A 16821-nucleotide genomic window follows, 5' to 3' on the forward strand; every position below is an offset into this window, starting at 1 on the left:
CAAAATTCTTTTAAAAAATCAAAACTAATGTAAAAAACTACACTAACAAAACTATAAACTATAAGTATAAACTATACTATTTGAATGACTATTATTTTATCATTTACACTCTGTAGGTAAATTATGGCTGACTTCAGTTTATTTGTTGTTTTGTACAATTTCTGTACAATTTCTGTATTTCATTCTGTAAACTATTGCAGAAGTACCACAATCCTACCACTTTCACTAGACATTATTCAGGTGAGTGACCTTCTTAACCCTTTGATGCACAAGCTAAGCAAACCCCTTCTAATGCACAACATTGGTCAATAATATTTTCATATGCATATTTGTCAGTTATTCATGTATTTGCTGTCTTAGCTAATAAAAGCTATCTATACTAGAATATGTAAACAGCTAGCAAGCAAATAGTATTGGACATATTCAAGATTCAAGAGCCTAATCTTTGGTTGTATTTCAAAAGATCAGTAAATATGTTTTTGAATACAAACACTTACAAATGTCAGTAGTTTCTGTCAAATTCCATAGTAAATACATAAGGGTCATTTTTGACCCATGTTGTGAATTAGAAGGGTATTGATACAAAAATGATTTTTATTAAAAAAGCAAAAAATATAAAACTGAAATAAGGATTTGTGATGATCAAAAACAAGTTAATTGAAAAATTCACAGAAGCTTGAATGACGAAATTAATTTATTGCAAAAATATAGAAAATAAAAACTGAGTTGGGTCATTTTTGACCCAGATTGTGCATCAAAGGGTTAACACAGCAGTGACACTAAAATGAAGATTGTATGGTAGGACACATGGTGCTGGTACAAGCGTATCAGGTGCTGCAGTGTAGCTGAAGTATTTAAACACTTCAATGTCACAGCTGGGTTTGAAATAGTGTGCCAACCAAAAATATCCAGCCATCAGTGTCCTAAGGTCAAAAACTGACACTGATCCTGGAAGGACATGATGTCTGTTCGGTGTCGGCACAACGTCTACACGTGAAATCTTCTCAATGAAACATTCAGATGCACAGTGTGTTATATCACTAGCTTTTTGCACACTGTCAATGTGCATTTATAAATTCCTTTATTAAGCTAATTCCTTTATTATAAATTCCTTTATTAAGCTAATTTACTTCTAGATTATAATATAAGAGACTCACGCACTGAGCAATTAATGTATTTAGCTTAAAATCACAAATGAAAATTAGGTTAATATAAGGAAAACAATCTTAAACTGGATTACACTGATCTATAGAAAACTATCCCCACATTAAGTACTTTGTGCAACCTCGCCTTTTTAACATAACAGCAGTTCCATTGTTAATCCTCTTATTTTAAATGGTACTTGGCTCTTGGAACTTCATGAAGCTTGTGATGCCATGTAGCTTAACATGATTATCTTTGGAAGGAAAAAACTGCTCCCAAACTTCACAAATTGTCCATGAATATTAAAAGTAAGGTTTTAAATTCAAACTTGAAGTCTTTGTCAACAAATAACTTTATTTTTGTCTTGGCTAAGCATGAAACCAGCATCAAACTAACATCTAAAAACTTATATTTGTTGAATGGTGTGGTTAAATTGTTTGCATTAAAGTTCATGCCTACTTGTACATTTTTAGACTTTGTGAACCCAAAATGCTACAATTTTCTGCAAATCTCCAACCAAGCATCATGGAGAGAACTTTCCCCCTTGACCATCTTATTATGTGTGTGTGTGTGTGGGGGGGGGGGGGTATTCTAATAGTATAACCATTAACTGATTTAAACAGGTCACCATACTTTTGGATTTTTAATTGGCCCCATAAATGACTACTGGAATGTGGCCTTTATGTGACCTTGTATGTGAGCTGTAATTAATTGTGAGTTGTTGTTTTTTTTTTTAAGAAATATGTATTTTTTTTATAAGGACTCTTAGGATGAAGATTCATTTATATTATTACAATAAATTGCTGTAAACGTCAGACTTTTCCCATAACACATTTGACTAGGTACAAAAGAAAACACTGCATTATAAACTGGCAGTTAAATATGTATTTAAGAACAGGTTACATTACAAATAGAGCAGAAATAAAAACATTAGTTCTTCTCACCATTCACTGTGATCATCACATTCTTGGTGACAGTTAATGGCTCTTTCTGGCCAGGTCTAAATATGTTGATCTTCAGTTGGTATTCTCCCTCAGCCTCCTCATCCAGACGTTTAAAAGACAGAGAAATGTTTGGGGGAGTGATGGGCTCTAGAACATCCTTCAGTAGCATGTTAGGGATCGCTGAGCCATTGTCAAACGTTACGAGGTGAGTGTGTTTGGGGCTGATCTGAAACCAGGTGCCCTGAAACCTCACCCCTTCCAAACTGAAATGAGTCTCAACTGCTAGATGAAGCGGCTTGCCTTTGATCCCATGTGCGACAGGGTGCACCCAGATCAGTTCAGTGTTAGCGCCTTTGATAGAGAAAAGAAAAATCATTACATTCAAAGTCAAAAGCCATAACAGTGTGTAAAGACAATAATCACATCTTGGTGTTGACACTTTAAAGTGATATAAAGCCATTTTCGTCTATTAATGATAAAGCAATAGCTATAATTTTAAGTTCTTCTAATCAGAAAATACAAAATACACAACCAATTTAAACCCACACACTACATGGCCAAAAGTATATGGACACCAAAATATCATAGCTAAAACGTGCTTGCTAAAAATGTCATTTCAAAACCACTGGCATAAATACAGGATTTGTCAGATTTGTCTGCTTTACCACAATCCTTTTTTTTAAGACTGCAGAAATTTAGCCCCCAAATCATTGTTAAGGTTCCAGGTCGAATGGCATTGAGGTCAGGGCTGATATTCTAAACACCTCGGTTCGAATCTCAGCTCTGCCACCGGTCAGCTGGGCGCCATCTACCAGGAACAATTGGCAGTGCCTGCAGCAGACAATAATTGGCCACCGTGTCTGCTGGGTGGAATTACCGGACTAAATGGGTGGGGTCTTCAAATGCTGTGTAAGGACCCTGATTAGCAGATAGAGGTGCCTGTGCAGAAAGCATGAGTGAAAAGAAGGGGTCTGCTAGGACTGCGCATGGGTCGGTGGAGGCATGAGCAGCAACATATCCTCCTCTAATGCAATCAGGGATCCACAGCAATCCCTCAAACTGTTTTCACAATTTTGGAAGCGATCATTATAAGCTATAGTATTAAAAATTGTCATGCAAAAAACCACACACAAAAAAAATCGCAAATCATTTTCCACCAGACCTTAGAGTTGGCAGCAGATAGGCCAGAATGTAGCAGGACAAAGCAGGATGAAGAGACTTGCTGATAAACATTTTAAAACAGAACTATATCAGTAAGCTGTTTGGTAGTGTTTTGAGATCGCATTACTATATGCTTTTTTTACTAAATGTCCTTGAGGGTGCAAGTTTTGTTTTCATCTACACACTACATGTGTTACATACAGTAAAAAATAACAACCCATGTTTTCTTATCTAGTTTCATTCTGAATTAAAGACCATCAAACTGTACAGTGCACTGTGTCCTGTGCACATGGTAAATTAGGTCATTTTCACACGCTGCAGTTAAAGCTAGTCCACTTAATCTGTCCTGTAACTGACGTGAGCAAATATTGTCAGATGATACTGGATGATTGTAGCCAAACACGAGATCCTTTTTAAATCACCGAAACTGGTCTTTGAGCAAATATGACGGCTAGGTGAAGTAACTGCTAGGTATTATGCCATGTTTTATTTACATATAGACAGCAGACTATAGCTCCAAGCTTCACAAAACACATGAGAAGAATCTGCTAATGATTGACATATATATATATACATATATACAGTGCTGGCCAAAAGTATTGGCACCCCTGCAATTCTGTCAGATAATACTCAATTTCTTCCAGAAAATGATTGCAATCACAAATGCTTTGGTATTAATATCTTCATTTATTTTGCTTGCAATGAAAAAACACAAAAGAGAATGAAAAAAAGTCAAATCAATTATCATTTTACACAAAACTCCAAAAATGGGCCGGACAAAAGTATTGGCACCCTCAGCCTAATACTTGGTAGCACAACCTTTAGACAAAATAACTGCGAACAACCGCTTCCGGTAACCATCAATGAGTGTCTTACAATGCCCTGCTGGAATTTTAGACCATTCTTCTTTGGCAAACTGCTCCAGGTCCCTGAGATTTGAAGGGTGCCTTCTCCAAACTGCCATTTTGAGATCTCTCCACAGGTGTTCTATGGGATTCAGGTCTGGACTCATTGCTGGCCACTTTAGAAGTCTCCAGTGCTTTCTCTCAAACCATTTTCTAGTGCTTTTTGAAGTGTGTTTTGGGTCATTGTCCTGCTGGAAGACCCATGACCTCTGAGGGAGACCCAGCTTTCTCACACTGGGCCCTACATTATGCTGCAAAATTTGTTGGTAGTCTTCAGACTTCATAATGCCATGCACACGGTCAAGCAGTCCAGTGCCAGAGGCAGCAAAGCAACCCCAAAACATCAGGGAACCTCCGCCATGTTTGACTGTAGGGACCGTGTTCTTTTCTTTGAAGGCCTCGTTTTTTTTCCTGTAAACTCTATGTTGATGCCTTTTCCCAAAAAGCTCTACTTTTGTCTCATCTGACCAGAGAACATTCTTCCAAAACGTTTTTGGCTTTCTCAGGTAAGTTTTGGCAAACTCCAGCCTGGCTTTTTTATGTCTCTGGGTCAGAAGTGGGGTCTTCCTGGGTATCCTACCATAGAGTCCCTTTTCATTCAGACGCCGATGGATAGTACGGGTTGACACTGTTGTACCCTCGGACTGCAGGGCAGCTTGAACTTGTTTGGATGTTAGTCGAGGTTCTTTATCCACCATCCGCACAATCTTTCGTTGAAATCTCTCGTCAATTTTTCTTTTCCGTCCACATCTAGGGAGGTTAGCCACAGTGCCATGGGCTTTAAACTTCTTGATGACACTGCGCACGGTAGACACAGGAACATTCAGGTCTTTGGAGATGGACTTGTAGCCTTGAGATTGCCCATGCTTCCTCACAATTTTGCTTCTCAAGTCCTCAGACAGTTCTTTGGTCTTCTTTCTTTTCTCCATGCTCAATGTGGTACACACAAGGACACAGGACAGAGGTTGAGTCAACTTTAATCCATTTTAACTGGCTGCAAGTGTGATTTAGTTATTGCCACCACCTGTTATGTGCCACAGGTAAGTAACAGGTGCTGTTAATTACACAAATTAGAGAAGCATCACATGATTTTTCAAAGGGTGCCAATACTTTTGTCCACCCCCTTTTTTATGTTTGGTGTGGAATTATATCCAATTTGGCTTTTTGACAATTCTTTTTGTGGTTTTCCATTGAAGACAAATTAAATGAACATTTTAATATCAAAGCATTTGTAATTGCAATCATTTTCTGGAAGAAATTGAGTATTATCTGACAGAATTGCAGGGGTGCCAATACTTTTGGCCAGCACTGTATGTATATATATATATATATATATATATATACTGTATATATACCGTATATATAAGCTTTTTTACCTACAGAACCTTAACCAATTAATGTGTTAAAATGTAGGTTTGAGACACATTGTGTCATACTACCAGCACCATAATATGTTTTATTTATAATAATTAGTTTAAATTAGACATTAGTTATATATGTTATACATATATATAATTTATTTCTTTTGTCTTTCAGATGCTCCCATATTTAGGGGTTGCCACAGCGATCTATATGCCAGACTCAACACAGTTTCTAGGCTGGATGCCCTTTCCTGACTTAACCCCTCCTATTTTTTATTTGGGCTTGGGACCAGCACTGAGAGTGCACTGACAGCTGTACCTCCCAATGCCTAGGCTGTTTGCAAATCCCACCTCTGAAATTTGAACCACAAGGATCTGGGGTACAAAGGTGTTTGTGCATAGCTAGTAGACTGCAGACAGTAAGAAAACTAGTAAAAGCAGTATTATGATTTGCATTATCTGCTGTTTTATTAAAATGATATTCCCAGTCTCAGAACTTTGCTGATTTCATTGATACAGTTCAAAAATATTTAAGCTTAGCTGGCTAGTTGTTACCTGACTACTAAATTTAAAAGTAATTCGCGTTCCTAGGTCATTCAATGTAAATGTTGTAATAAGGCATAAATTAAACAGATACTTGTCTGGTTTACTGGGTCATTACTAAGAAAAAAAATCATATTATTCCTGGACCCGACTACATGTATATAGTTCTAGATTTTTTATTCTCCTTGTTCAAGAATTAGTGCAAATTAGATCCAATGCAGAGACCATGTACAGAAACACATCTATGAGTTAAAATCAAACATCCAAATTCCTTCCATAGCCTGGAAAATTGGAGGAACTTATTACCAGAAAATTTGGAGAATCTTATTAAAAAATGTTTGTGAGCACATACTCTTATTTGCACCTATTATAAATCTAGACTGCTCTTCACACCTTGCACTGTAAATTGTTTCAAATTACAGTATTATCAACTAAATAACAAACACAACTCTGACAGAAGTGACTGCATTGTATTGTTAAGGTATAAAGAGGTACATGTCATTAGCTAGCATGTGTAACGTTTAGCTCCTTTTAATATAAAAAAAGGATGTATAATGCCTAATAAAATCCAAATAAAAATCAAAATTATGTTATTATATTACCCTATATTTCTGGCAAAAAACAAATTGAACATGGTAGCATGAACATAGAGCATAGAGGAGGATAGGTTATTAAAGGCAGAGGCTGGGAAATGCAAAAAAAAATGACTCAAAAAGTACAACAAAAGCACTCTGGAGGTGCAGTAGCCCAGAGACCTCAAAATCTAGTGTTCAAATCACAGCTGTGCTATTAACTGACTAGGCTCCAACACAGGCACTATATGGGTTCCTCTGCTGGCTGGTTGAGCCGTGTGCATAGGGGATGGTTGATTCATGGATAGTAGTGCAGGACTCTCTATACATGATAATGCTCTTTGTGAGACCACATCTCTAGGAAAAGAAGCCGTAGACAACTGCATGCGTGTCAGAGGGGGCATAATTAAGGAAATGGATATGACTAGATTGGTTGAAACTCTGAAAATGCAATCAATGCAATCAATATATATATATATATATATAGTATATGAGAGAGAGAGAGAGAGAGAGAGAGACAGAGAGAGAGAGAGAGAGAGAGAGAGAGAGAGAGAGAGAGACAAGACTATCTGACTGCTGACTAATCCTTTGTAATCCTACTAATGACAAGCAGCAAAATCCACACTAAGGAGGAGAAAAACAAAATGGGAAATAAATATAAAATAAATAGAAATAAAAAACAAAGCTTCCTTGATAATTAAGAAAACATGACCTCCAAGAATAATTAGAAATGGTGAAACTCGCTGTTGTGGATTTAATTCCCATACTGACTAAATAACAACTTATTGATTATATGAGCAATCAATAACGCTGCATTTGTGTCTAAATGTAACAGACCCCACTAAAGATAAAGACCATTACAAGCTTTAGCTGTTTAAAGTCACTCAGGTCTTAATCCTGTCCATATCTGCTGCATTAACCATCAGCTCAAAATTTTATATATTCAAGACTGACAGACACATTTTCTGGGGAGGAAGTGGTTCTAATGTTTTGGCTCATCAGTGTACAGTCACATTTGGCTATTTTTAATATGAGAAATATAAAATAATATAGGATAATGCTAGAGTATAATGCTAGAGCTTTGAAAATCACATTATTTACCCTTAAAACTTAAAGAGAAAAATAAAGATAACTGCATTATTATTTAGATAATCAGACTGTCATATTAAGTATTTAAATTAAGCAAAAAAAATAAACTCTCAAAAATAATGTTGCTGCACAAAGGCAGCCTGGGAAATGTAGAACAGAATGCATTGTGGCCTCTATTATGAAACAGTCCCATTTCTACACCTAACTACAAAATACCCTTGTTCTTCTGAACATTTAGCTATGCAAATGAGCAACTAAATACAAAACTACAGGATTGCTTGAGAGTCTATCTTTAACTCTTTAGCCTTTTAACCATGCAAGCAAGCCATTAACCATAGTACACAGCAAACATTACCTGAAAACCTATATTATTAAATTCAGGTGGCCACTCAGTTATGAAGTCAAAGGTTTACATGCACTTGTAAGAGACATTTACATTTCTGCATTTAGCAGACACTCTTATCCAGAGTGACTTACAGAAGTGCTTCCATAGTAAACATTTCATTTCTGTAGTTTAAGTAAACAGTCCAAGAACACAAATCTGCTAAAACCTGTTAGAACCAAAGTGCTTTTTTTTTTTTTTTTTATGAAGAAATGAAAGTGTGTTAGTAAGTAAGTACAAGTCAGCTTAAGTGCTTAGTAAAGAGGTGGGTTTTTAAATCGTTTTTTAAAGACAGCAAGAGACTCAGATGTTCAGACAGACAGAGGAACTTCGTTCCACCACTTGGGTGCCAGTACAGAGAAGAGCCTTGATGCTTGTCTTCCTTGAGTCCTGGGTGGAGGATCAAGTCGAGCAAGACATGAATGTCAGGGCAGTCTTGGGGATTCACTGCAGCTGTTTTTTTTTACATTTGACTAAATAACAGGAATAACTTGTTCATTAATCCATGTGGTGTTTTTAATTACGTATTCACTTATTGCATTTAAATTTCAAGAATTTTAATATAATCTTTCTTCCATCCACTAAATCCACAGAGCCAAAGCATAATACTACCAACATCATGCTTCACACACAGTGTGGTTAAGTTGAAATGCCTAATCCATTTTCCTCTATAAACATACATCAGGTTATTGGGGCCGAATAACAGAACTCTCTTTTAGATTTTATTAGATTTTTTTTGCTTATGTTTATGAACAGCAACAACCTTCAAGCTCAAGGTGCCAATTTTGGTTCAACGGCTTCTTTCTTGCACAACACCCTTTTAACCTACGGCAATATAAAGTGCATCTTAAAATACAGGCAAATTTCCTTTCAGAATAAAGTGACAGCTAAGAGTTTCACTCAGATCTTGGCAAAAAGACCACTGTTCTATGTACTTTATACTTTAGACAGTTGTTTGTACATGATCTTGGAACGTGATTTTTAAGCAACTGTATGTACTGTATATTACTGACCCTGTTTATTTTGGAATATTTTTTAGTATACATATTATTTGTAAAAGTGTTTTAACTGATACTATATGGCCAAAAGTATGTGTCTGTAGTATTTTGTGTCTATTTAGTTAAACGAGCATTTGCAAGGTCAGGCAATGACGTAGCATTAGAAAGGCTGGCTTTCATTTAACAGTCCTATTCATCCTAAAAGTGTTTAATGGGGTTGGTGTCAGGGCGCAGGTCAACTCATCAAACCATATGTTTAGAGGTTAAGCTTTGTGGCAGCAGCACAAGCTGTTTCTTTAAATTGTTGCGTATAATTAAGTTTACATAACTGATTTTATACTGTATAAATGGGTGTAGCTAAAACACCTGAACTCAGTTAGTACTTTTACTTTCACATACTTCTCTCCATATAGGCCTGCCATTTAAAAGAGTATGTAAACTTAACTTCTGCTGTAATGTAATAAGTTTAATAACCGTCGCACCATTAAACAAAAGGAAAACATGGATCGTATGTCAGGGTCTTTATTATGAGAACCACAGTTTTTAAGAACACGTTGGAAAGAGATTAAATCTAACAATGCACACAACACTTAGCTTGCTGTAACTAACAGCTGTTGGTCTTTATAGGGTTGCTAGGAGGAACTATTATCTTGTAGGAAGGTAGTGAGTAAATAGGCACACACACACACACACACACACACACACACACACACACTTTCCTGGACGTGGCCAGTTTCTTTCTCTTCAGTATTAGCTCTACTGACAGACAGTGTTGTGCATTACAATAGATTCCTGTGTGGCTGGTGTTGTGTCCTAAATAATAAATAAGGATACCCCTATGGCACAGGAAAAGCTCAGCAGGAGGGGGGAGTGGACTTAAGGCTAGAAGTGTGCCAGTGTTTACTGCGTGTGTTGTTGAATAGCATGAAGCGTGCTGGGCCCTTTCTGCCCCTGTTGTCTAGAAACAAACCGCAGATTGTTGTGGTGATAGCATGAGTGACTAACAGATCAGCAGGACAATAGTTGTCAAGCACCAGGGCCATTTTCAGCAATTACTGATCCAAGCTTTCTAAATAAGACTCACAGCAGACTATTCACACGTGGAAATAATGATAGTTAAGAGTGGAATAAAATTGTACAAGACATGACATCATGATGATTTATAGCAGCATGTGATGCTTTATAGGACAAGGAAACATAGAGCTGTTGAGTTATCAGGAGTGTCTGTGTGACAAGGTTAAAGTCATGAGGGAAACTGGTGCAGCATACAAATAAGCTGCTTTTAATAAATGAGAGGGGCCAAAATGTATACTCATTTAACCAAACAAAGACCAATAAAAGCAATACTTAATGTTTACAGACATCAAGGGATGAAAATGCCACCGGTGAATATCACACTACACATTGCTACCGTAATTTGATTAATATGAAAAGTCCATAGATAATATCTTTTAAAGTGTGTATACATTATTTGCTATGATAATAAAGTGTATTTGACCCCCATATGTGCCATGGTAATAAAGTGATGTTCTACAAAGATTTAAAGAACAGCTACAGGTGAATAGGGTTACTTTTTGTAAATGAAGCTGACATTATTAGAATTATTAAATGACTATTAAATGTTTTTTTTTTTTTTTTACAAAAACAGGTACAATTGATTAAATGCTACAAACAGACTGTAATCTACAAACAGGATAATATACAGTAGTGTTCAAAAAAATAGCAGTGATTTTAAAAAAGTGAATAAAGCACAAAATCATTATAATAACTTTTATTTCCATAAATGCAAATGCACTGAAAATACTACACTTTTAATTCAAAATCAAAACAAAATTTTGCCAGTTTGTGTTCATCCTTTACAGAAAGTTAAGAAAAATGAATATTAGGCTGTTCAAAAAAATAGCAGTGCCAGCATTTTTCTTTAAAAACTCAAAAAATATTATCTATAAACTGAAAATGTTTGAGGTTTCACTTTACTTTAAATTACTGAACTAATATTTAGTGGCATAACAATTGTTTCCAAGATCTGTGTTGCATGGAGTCGACCAACTTCTGGCACCTCTAAACAGGTATTCCAGTCCAGGATGATTAGACTACATTCCACAGTTCTTCTGCAATTTTGGGTTTTGCCTCAAAAAAACTATGGGATTGAAGTCAGGGGATTGGGCTGGTCACTCTATTACCTCAATCTTGTTTGTCTGTAACCAAGATGTTTGGGGTCATTGTCATGTTGAAACACCCATTTTAAGGGCATTTCTTCTTCGACATAGGGCAACATGATCTCCTCAAGTATTCTGATATATTTAAACTGATCCATGATCCCTCGTATGTGATAAATAGGCGTAACACCATGGTATGAAAAACATCCTCATATCATCATTTTGTACCACCATGCTTTACTGTCTTCACAGTGTACTTTGGCTTGAATTCAGTGCTCGAGGGTCGTCTGACATACTGTCTACGGCCACTAGACCCAAAAAGAACAATTTTGCTTTCACCAGTCCACAAAATGTTGAGCCATTTCTCTTTGGACCAGTCAATGTGTTCTTTGGGAAATTTGAACCCATTCAGGACACGTCTTTTTCCTAACAACGGGACTTTGCAAGGAGTTCTTGCTGGTAAATTGGCTTCACTTAATCATCTTCTGTACTCGCTGGTAACTCCAGATGTTCCTTGATCTTTCTTGAGGTGATCACTGGCTGAACCTTTGCCATTCTGGCTATTCTTTGATCCATTCAAACAGTAGTTCCACGCTTCCTTCTGCATCTTTCAGGTTTTGGTTGTCACTTTAAGGCATTTGAGATCATTTTAGCTGAGCAGCCTATCATTTGCTACACTTCTCTGTATGTTTTTTCCCTCTAAAATCAACTTTTTAATCAAAGTACGCTGTTCATCAGAACAATGTCTGGAACAACCCATTTTACCCAGTATTTCAGAAGGTAATGTGCTATGACCAACCTGTGCAACATTTGCCACCATCCTACCTTAAATAAGGGCCAAAATTGACACCCGTTCCTCTGCAGAATGAATGACTTCACCAACTGAACTCCTCACTGCTATTATTTTGAACAACCCCCTTTCAATCAATGCTTCGATTACTCAGAATGAACGGCATGCATGTCCTAATTGTTGGGTTTGTTTTGTTTTCAATACTCTACTACACTTTCAAGTACATTTTTTGCTATGTAGAAATAGCATTTCTACTAAAAACTTTGATTTATCAAGTTAATGGTGTTGGACTGCTATTTTTTGAACACCACTGTATGTTATTATCCCACAGGTGGAAATTTGCAAGAAAACATTAAAAACTTAAATAATCTAGTAAATAAGGTAAAAAACAGTTTAAAAAAAAGTATGCAGAAGATGAGCTGCTGTAACTGGCTGCTACTCGAGCGGCGCAGGAAGATATCAGACTAGACTTTCATTTCGACAAAAAATTTGCACATCAAATTTGCAAATCAGATCAGCATGTATGATTCAGTCAGGTATGAGAATTGGAGCATCATGATATGGAGCTGTATTTTTGCAGTAAGTACTGGGGCATTAGTTCAGTAGGTTCTTGAATGACCTAGCATTCTCCTGACATGAATAAAAAGTTTATAGAAAATTTACATTATTGGGATCCTCATTACCTTGGAGAATAGACAATTTGCCAGAAGAAATTGACCAACATTGAACTACAATGTTTCAAATTGCAGAGTACCTTCACTGTGAATGACTTAAAGCTATTGTTGCCAATGGTAGCTTTGCTACAAAGAACCAATGTTATATTCATTTCATAAAGAGCAAAGTCAAAAGACATGCGTGTAAATTTAAAGCTGCCCTAAAAGTATATTAAAAACGAAAGTGATTGTCCTGTATGGATATGCTAGCTCAAATGTACAGTAAACATGACTTTAATTTTTACTTAAAATTAGACAAAAATGCTAAAATGTACATATTTGTTTACCTAAGGAGTGAAAAAAATGCAACCAAAACTGGCATTGTTGTTATGCAGGAACAAAAACTAGACTTGAAAATGACAGCTGGCAAAAAATGGTGTGTAAATCAATTTTTATGTTAAAAATCCATTTCTATTCCAAAAACAAGTATCTTCACTGTTTCAAATAAAGGGTAAAAGGTGTGTTACTGAAACCTCCCCACCAACAGTGTACACCACTTTAATTTTGGCATATCAGTTGAACTCTAGAAGCGAAATTTGAAATAAGGTCCAAGTTCAAATGAAGGTTGGTTGGTGGATTGTTGGTTGATCCATGAGAGAAACTAAAATCTATAAAGTAAATTAAAGTATCTCTAATAATATTAATTTGCACCCCACAAAGAACTTCCTAAAAGTAATGAATTTTAAATTAAAAGCAACATCAGAAACAAAAACCATTTAAAAACTCACAACTGTAATACCACTATTAATAATAAACATGCACAAGATCAATGTAAGCGTATTTATAGCTATAATAAGCACCATCACCAACTGCTAGGTGGAATGAATTCAGAGCAAAACAAAAGTAGAAATACAAAACTCTACTGCGGCTGCATAAAGAAACACATGAGTATGTTTGACTGCATAAAAAGAGCACATCTTCAGGTAAGATATTTAAAATATTGTAAAATTTTAACTGTAAATTGCAGTTAGAGAAAACAGCCCTCTGGTTATGATACATCTGATCTACAAGGTATGACTTCATGCAATAAGACCTTCATTCAAAACCAGATATCTGACCTTACAGTGCAATTATCCTGTTAATTTAAAAAAACATCTTACCTGAAATAAAAAGCACATAAGCCCATAAGAGCAGATACACAGGAACCCGGATAGATCCCATATTTACTAGCTGCTTGTGTTGCAGGAACTCTGTGACTTGTGACATGAAGAGGGAACTGGTGGTGACAGCATTTGCCAGGGAAATGAGAGGAGCATCAGGCCCCTCCTCCCCCGGGACAGCAGGAGGAGAGCGTACACCTGGCAGAAACTCAGAAAGGCCTACACCTCCTTTAGGACTAGATACGACCAGTCACTCTCAGATACACACGGCTCAGGTATGAGAGATCAGATCACCAGGTAAAATATACCGCTCTGTGTAAAAGTGCAATACAAGACGGTGACATAGCCATAGGGTAGATACTGGTGCAGACACCTAATCCTAACCCATATATAGGCACTCGCACACAGAATTTGCACAAGGATATGCAAAACCTAACCTGCACCCAGACACTGCTCAAGGACGTGCACAGGAGCACTCAGAAAGAGACACCGCACAAATACATGTGCAATCTGAGCATATTTGCAGCCTTTCCTCAGATTCTGTGCACTTGATTATACAATTAACCCGTACATCAGCAGTAGTTATATAGCACTTAAGCTGACTTGTACTTACTTACTAACACTCCTTTTCATTTAAAAAAAAAAACAACAACTTTGGTTCTAACAGGTTTTAGCAGATTTGTGTTCTTGGACTGTTGTTTACTTAAACTAGAGTAATGAAATGTTTACTATGGAAACACTACTGTCAGTCGCTCTGGATAAAAGCGTCTGCCGAATGCCGAAAATGTAAAATGTAAATGTAAATATAGGTTAGTTTATTAAAGCTTTACATTTGCCTGCAGCACTCAAAAAATGTTGGGACAGGAACAAAATCAGAGTAAAAAGTTTTCAAAATATTCTATGAAACAATCAACAATATGCAGATCAATTGGTAACAGGAGAGTTAATCATGATTGGGTATAAAAGAAGCATCCGTTGGGTTGTGCATCACCACGTGTGAGATAATTGTCAATCAGTTAAAAAAAAAAACATTTTTCAGTGCAAAATTGCAAATAATTTAGGCTTTTCACCATCTACTATACATAATAGGGTGGCACGGTGGCTAGGTGGGTAGCACTGTCGCCTCACACCAAGAAGGTCCTGGGTTCGATGCCCAGGTGGGGCAGTCCGGGTCCTTTCTGTGTGGAATTTGCATGTTCTCCCACAACACCAGTGGATCTGCACGATTCACTTCTTAACGAAGTGAATTGGAGACACTAAAATTGTCCATGACTGTGTTCAATATAACCTTGTGTGAACTGATGAACCTTGTGTAATGATGAACTACCGCTCCTGTCAAGAATGTTACCAAGAGTGTAAAACATGACATTAAAATCCTAATAAACAAACAAACAAACTGTACATAATAGTATAAAATATTCAGGGAATCTGGAGAAATCTCAGTCTATTTAGAGCAAAGCCAGAAACCACAGTTGAATGTGCATGATCTTTGAACCCTTAGACAGCACTGCAAGAGAAACCATCATGCTAATGTGATAAAAACATCAGTTTATTGACTGCTGAGACTTTTCAAGTCTCGTATCAGGCAAAAATGGGAAAAAAAAAATCTACATGCAAACCTGCAACAATTAGTATCCTCAGTTCCAAAATCTCTAAAAAGTGTAATTTCCAGTTGTACATTGTCCCTGTTTCATTGTTTTGGTAATATATCACAAGCATTAAATTCAGGATAAATGTATAGTTAAAAAAAGGAATAAAATTAAGTATGTACTTTTCTGCCATTTTTAATACATGCAAACAGTTTACAAAATTACTGCTTTCGGTTTTTATTTGCATTTGATCTACTTAAAATAAACCTTTTTTTCAAAATCAGTTTGTTGCATGTAAAATGTATATAACATAACAAAAACGATTTAAAAATTGGCTCACTGTTTAAAAGAATAGAGCTGGTTGGGAAAAACTGAAATTCTCACCTTATGCTTAGAGGAATTTGCATGAGCTTCTTTCTTGTGGTAAAAAATAAAGTTTGCTTGACTTCAGTGTTATCCATGTTCCAGCTACTTTTAAATAATAGAAACCATGTTAATGATTTAGGACAGATATTTGCTCTGCATAAAGTGAGTTTGGTTTTGCTTCCGAGCTTTTAAAAAATATTTTAAGTTTTTTACTGGATGCGTTTCTGTAGGCACCAAGAAGTTAACACCTTACGAAGTATAGCCCACAAAGTTAAAGGACATTTTAAAACCTACACTATTTAATTAAATAATGTTAATAATATTGTGCTGTATGTACAAATATGACCCAGCACAATAAACCTATCTAAGAACTCACATTAATAAAGACTTTTTTACAATAATGAAGTGTTTTCCCATCTTTAGTCACAGAAAAAGAAAACATGCAATCATTGAAATCACTGGTATAAAGGTTCATGTAAACATTTGACTGGCTGTAACTATACCTTTGGTTAAAGCTTATAACTAATGAGCCGCTCAGTGGCGCAGCGGTAAAAACACACGCTGGAACCAGAGCTGGGATCTCAAATACATCGTATCAAATCTCAGCTCTGCCTACCGGCTGAGATTTGGGCGGGACTAAGCCGGATGGTGTCTCTCTCCCATGACTGGTGCAATTTTGACCTCTGCTGTAAGAGTGCTGTCAGAGTTGCACTGCACTCGTCAAAGATAAGATGCATACGGCATGCTGCCCACGTGTCGGAGGGGGCGTGGGTTAGCTTCATTCTCCTCAATCAGAGCAGGGATCGGCATTGGTGGAGAGGAAGCATGACGCAATCGGGCAATTGGACGTGCTAAAAGGGAGAAAAAGGGGAGAAAATGCATAAAGAAAAAAAAAACAAAAAAACTTATAACTACATTTTAACTGCCATCAGCACCTGAATGTGTGAGCTTCTTTCACCGTACTGTCAAAAAATGCAACTGGTTCTAACAAATTGACAGGAGTCAT

At 36.5% G+C, this 16821-nt stretch overlaps 1 protein-coding gene across 1 annotated transcript in view; it reads right to left on the reverse strand.

The window, feature by feature from the left end:
* The window catches only part of hepacam2 (HEPACAM family member 2), a 31934-nt gene extending 15113 nt beyond the window's left edge, over window positions 1–16821 (reverse strand). Inside the window, exons 1-3 of the mRNA XM_062986073.1 lie at window positions 16751–16821; window positions 16432–16496; window positions 2088–2438 (exon numbers count right to left, since the gene is read on the reverse strand). Coding sequence (XP_062842143.1) covers window positions 2088–2438; window positions 16432–16496; window positions 16751–16821 — 487 coding nt within the window. The remainder of the gene's footprint in view (window positions 1–2087; window positions 2439–16431; window positions 16497–16750) is intronic.

This window comes from Trichomycterus rosablanca, chromosome 2 (assembly GCF_030014385.1).
Source record: "Trichomycterus rosablanca isolate fTriRos1 chromosome 2, fTriRos1.hap1, whole genome shotgun sequence".
Taxonomy (NCBI): domain Eukaryota; kingdom Metazoa; phylum Chordata; class Actinopteri; order Siluriformes; family Trichomycteridae; genus Trichomycterus; species Trichomycterus rosablanca.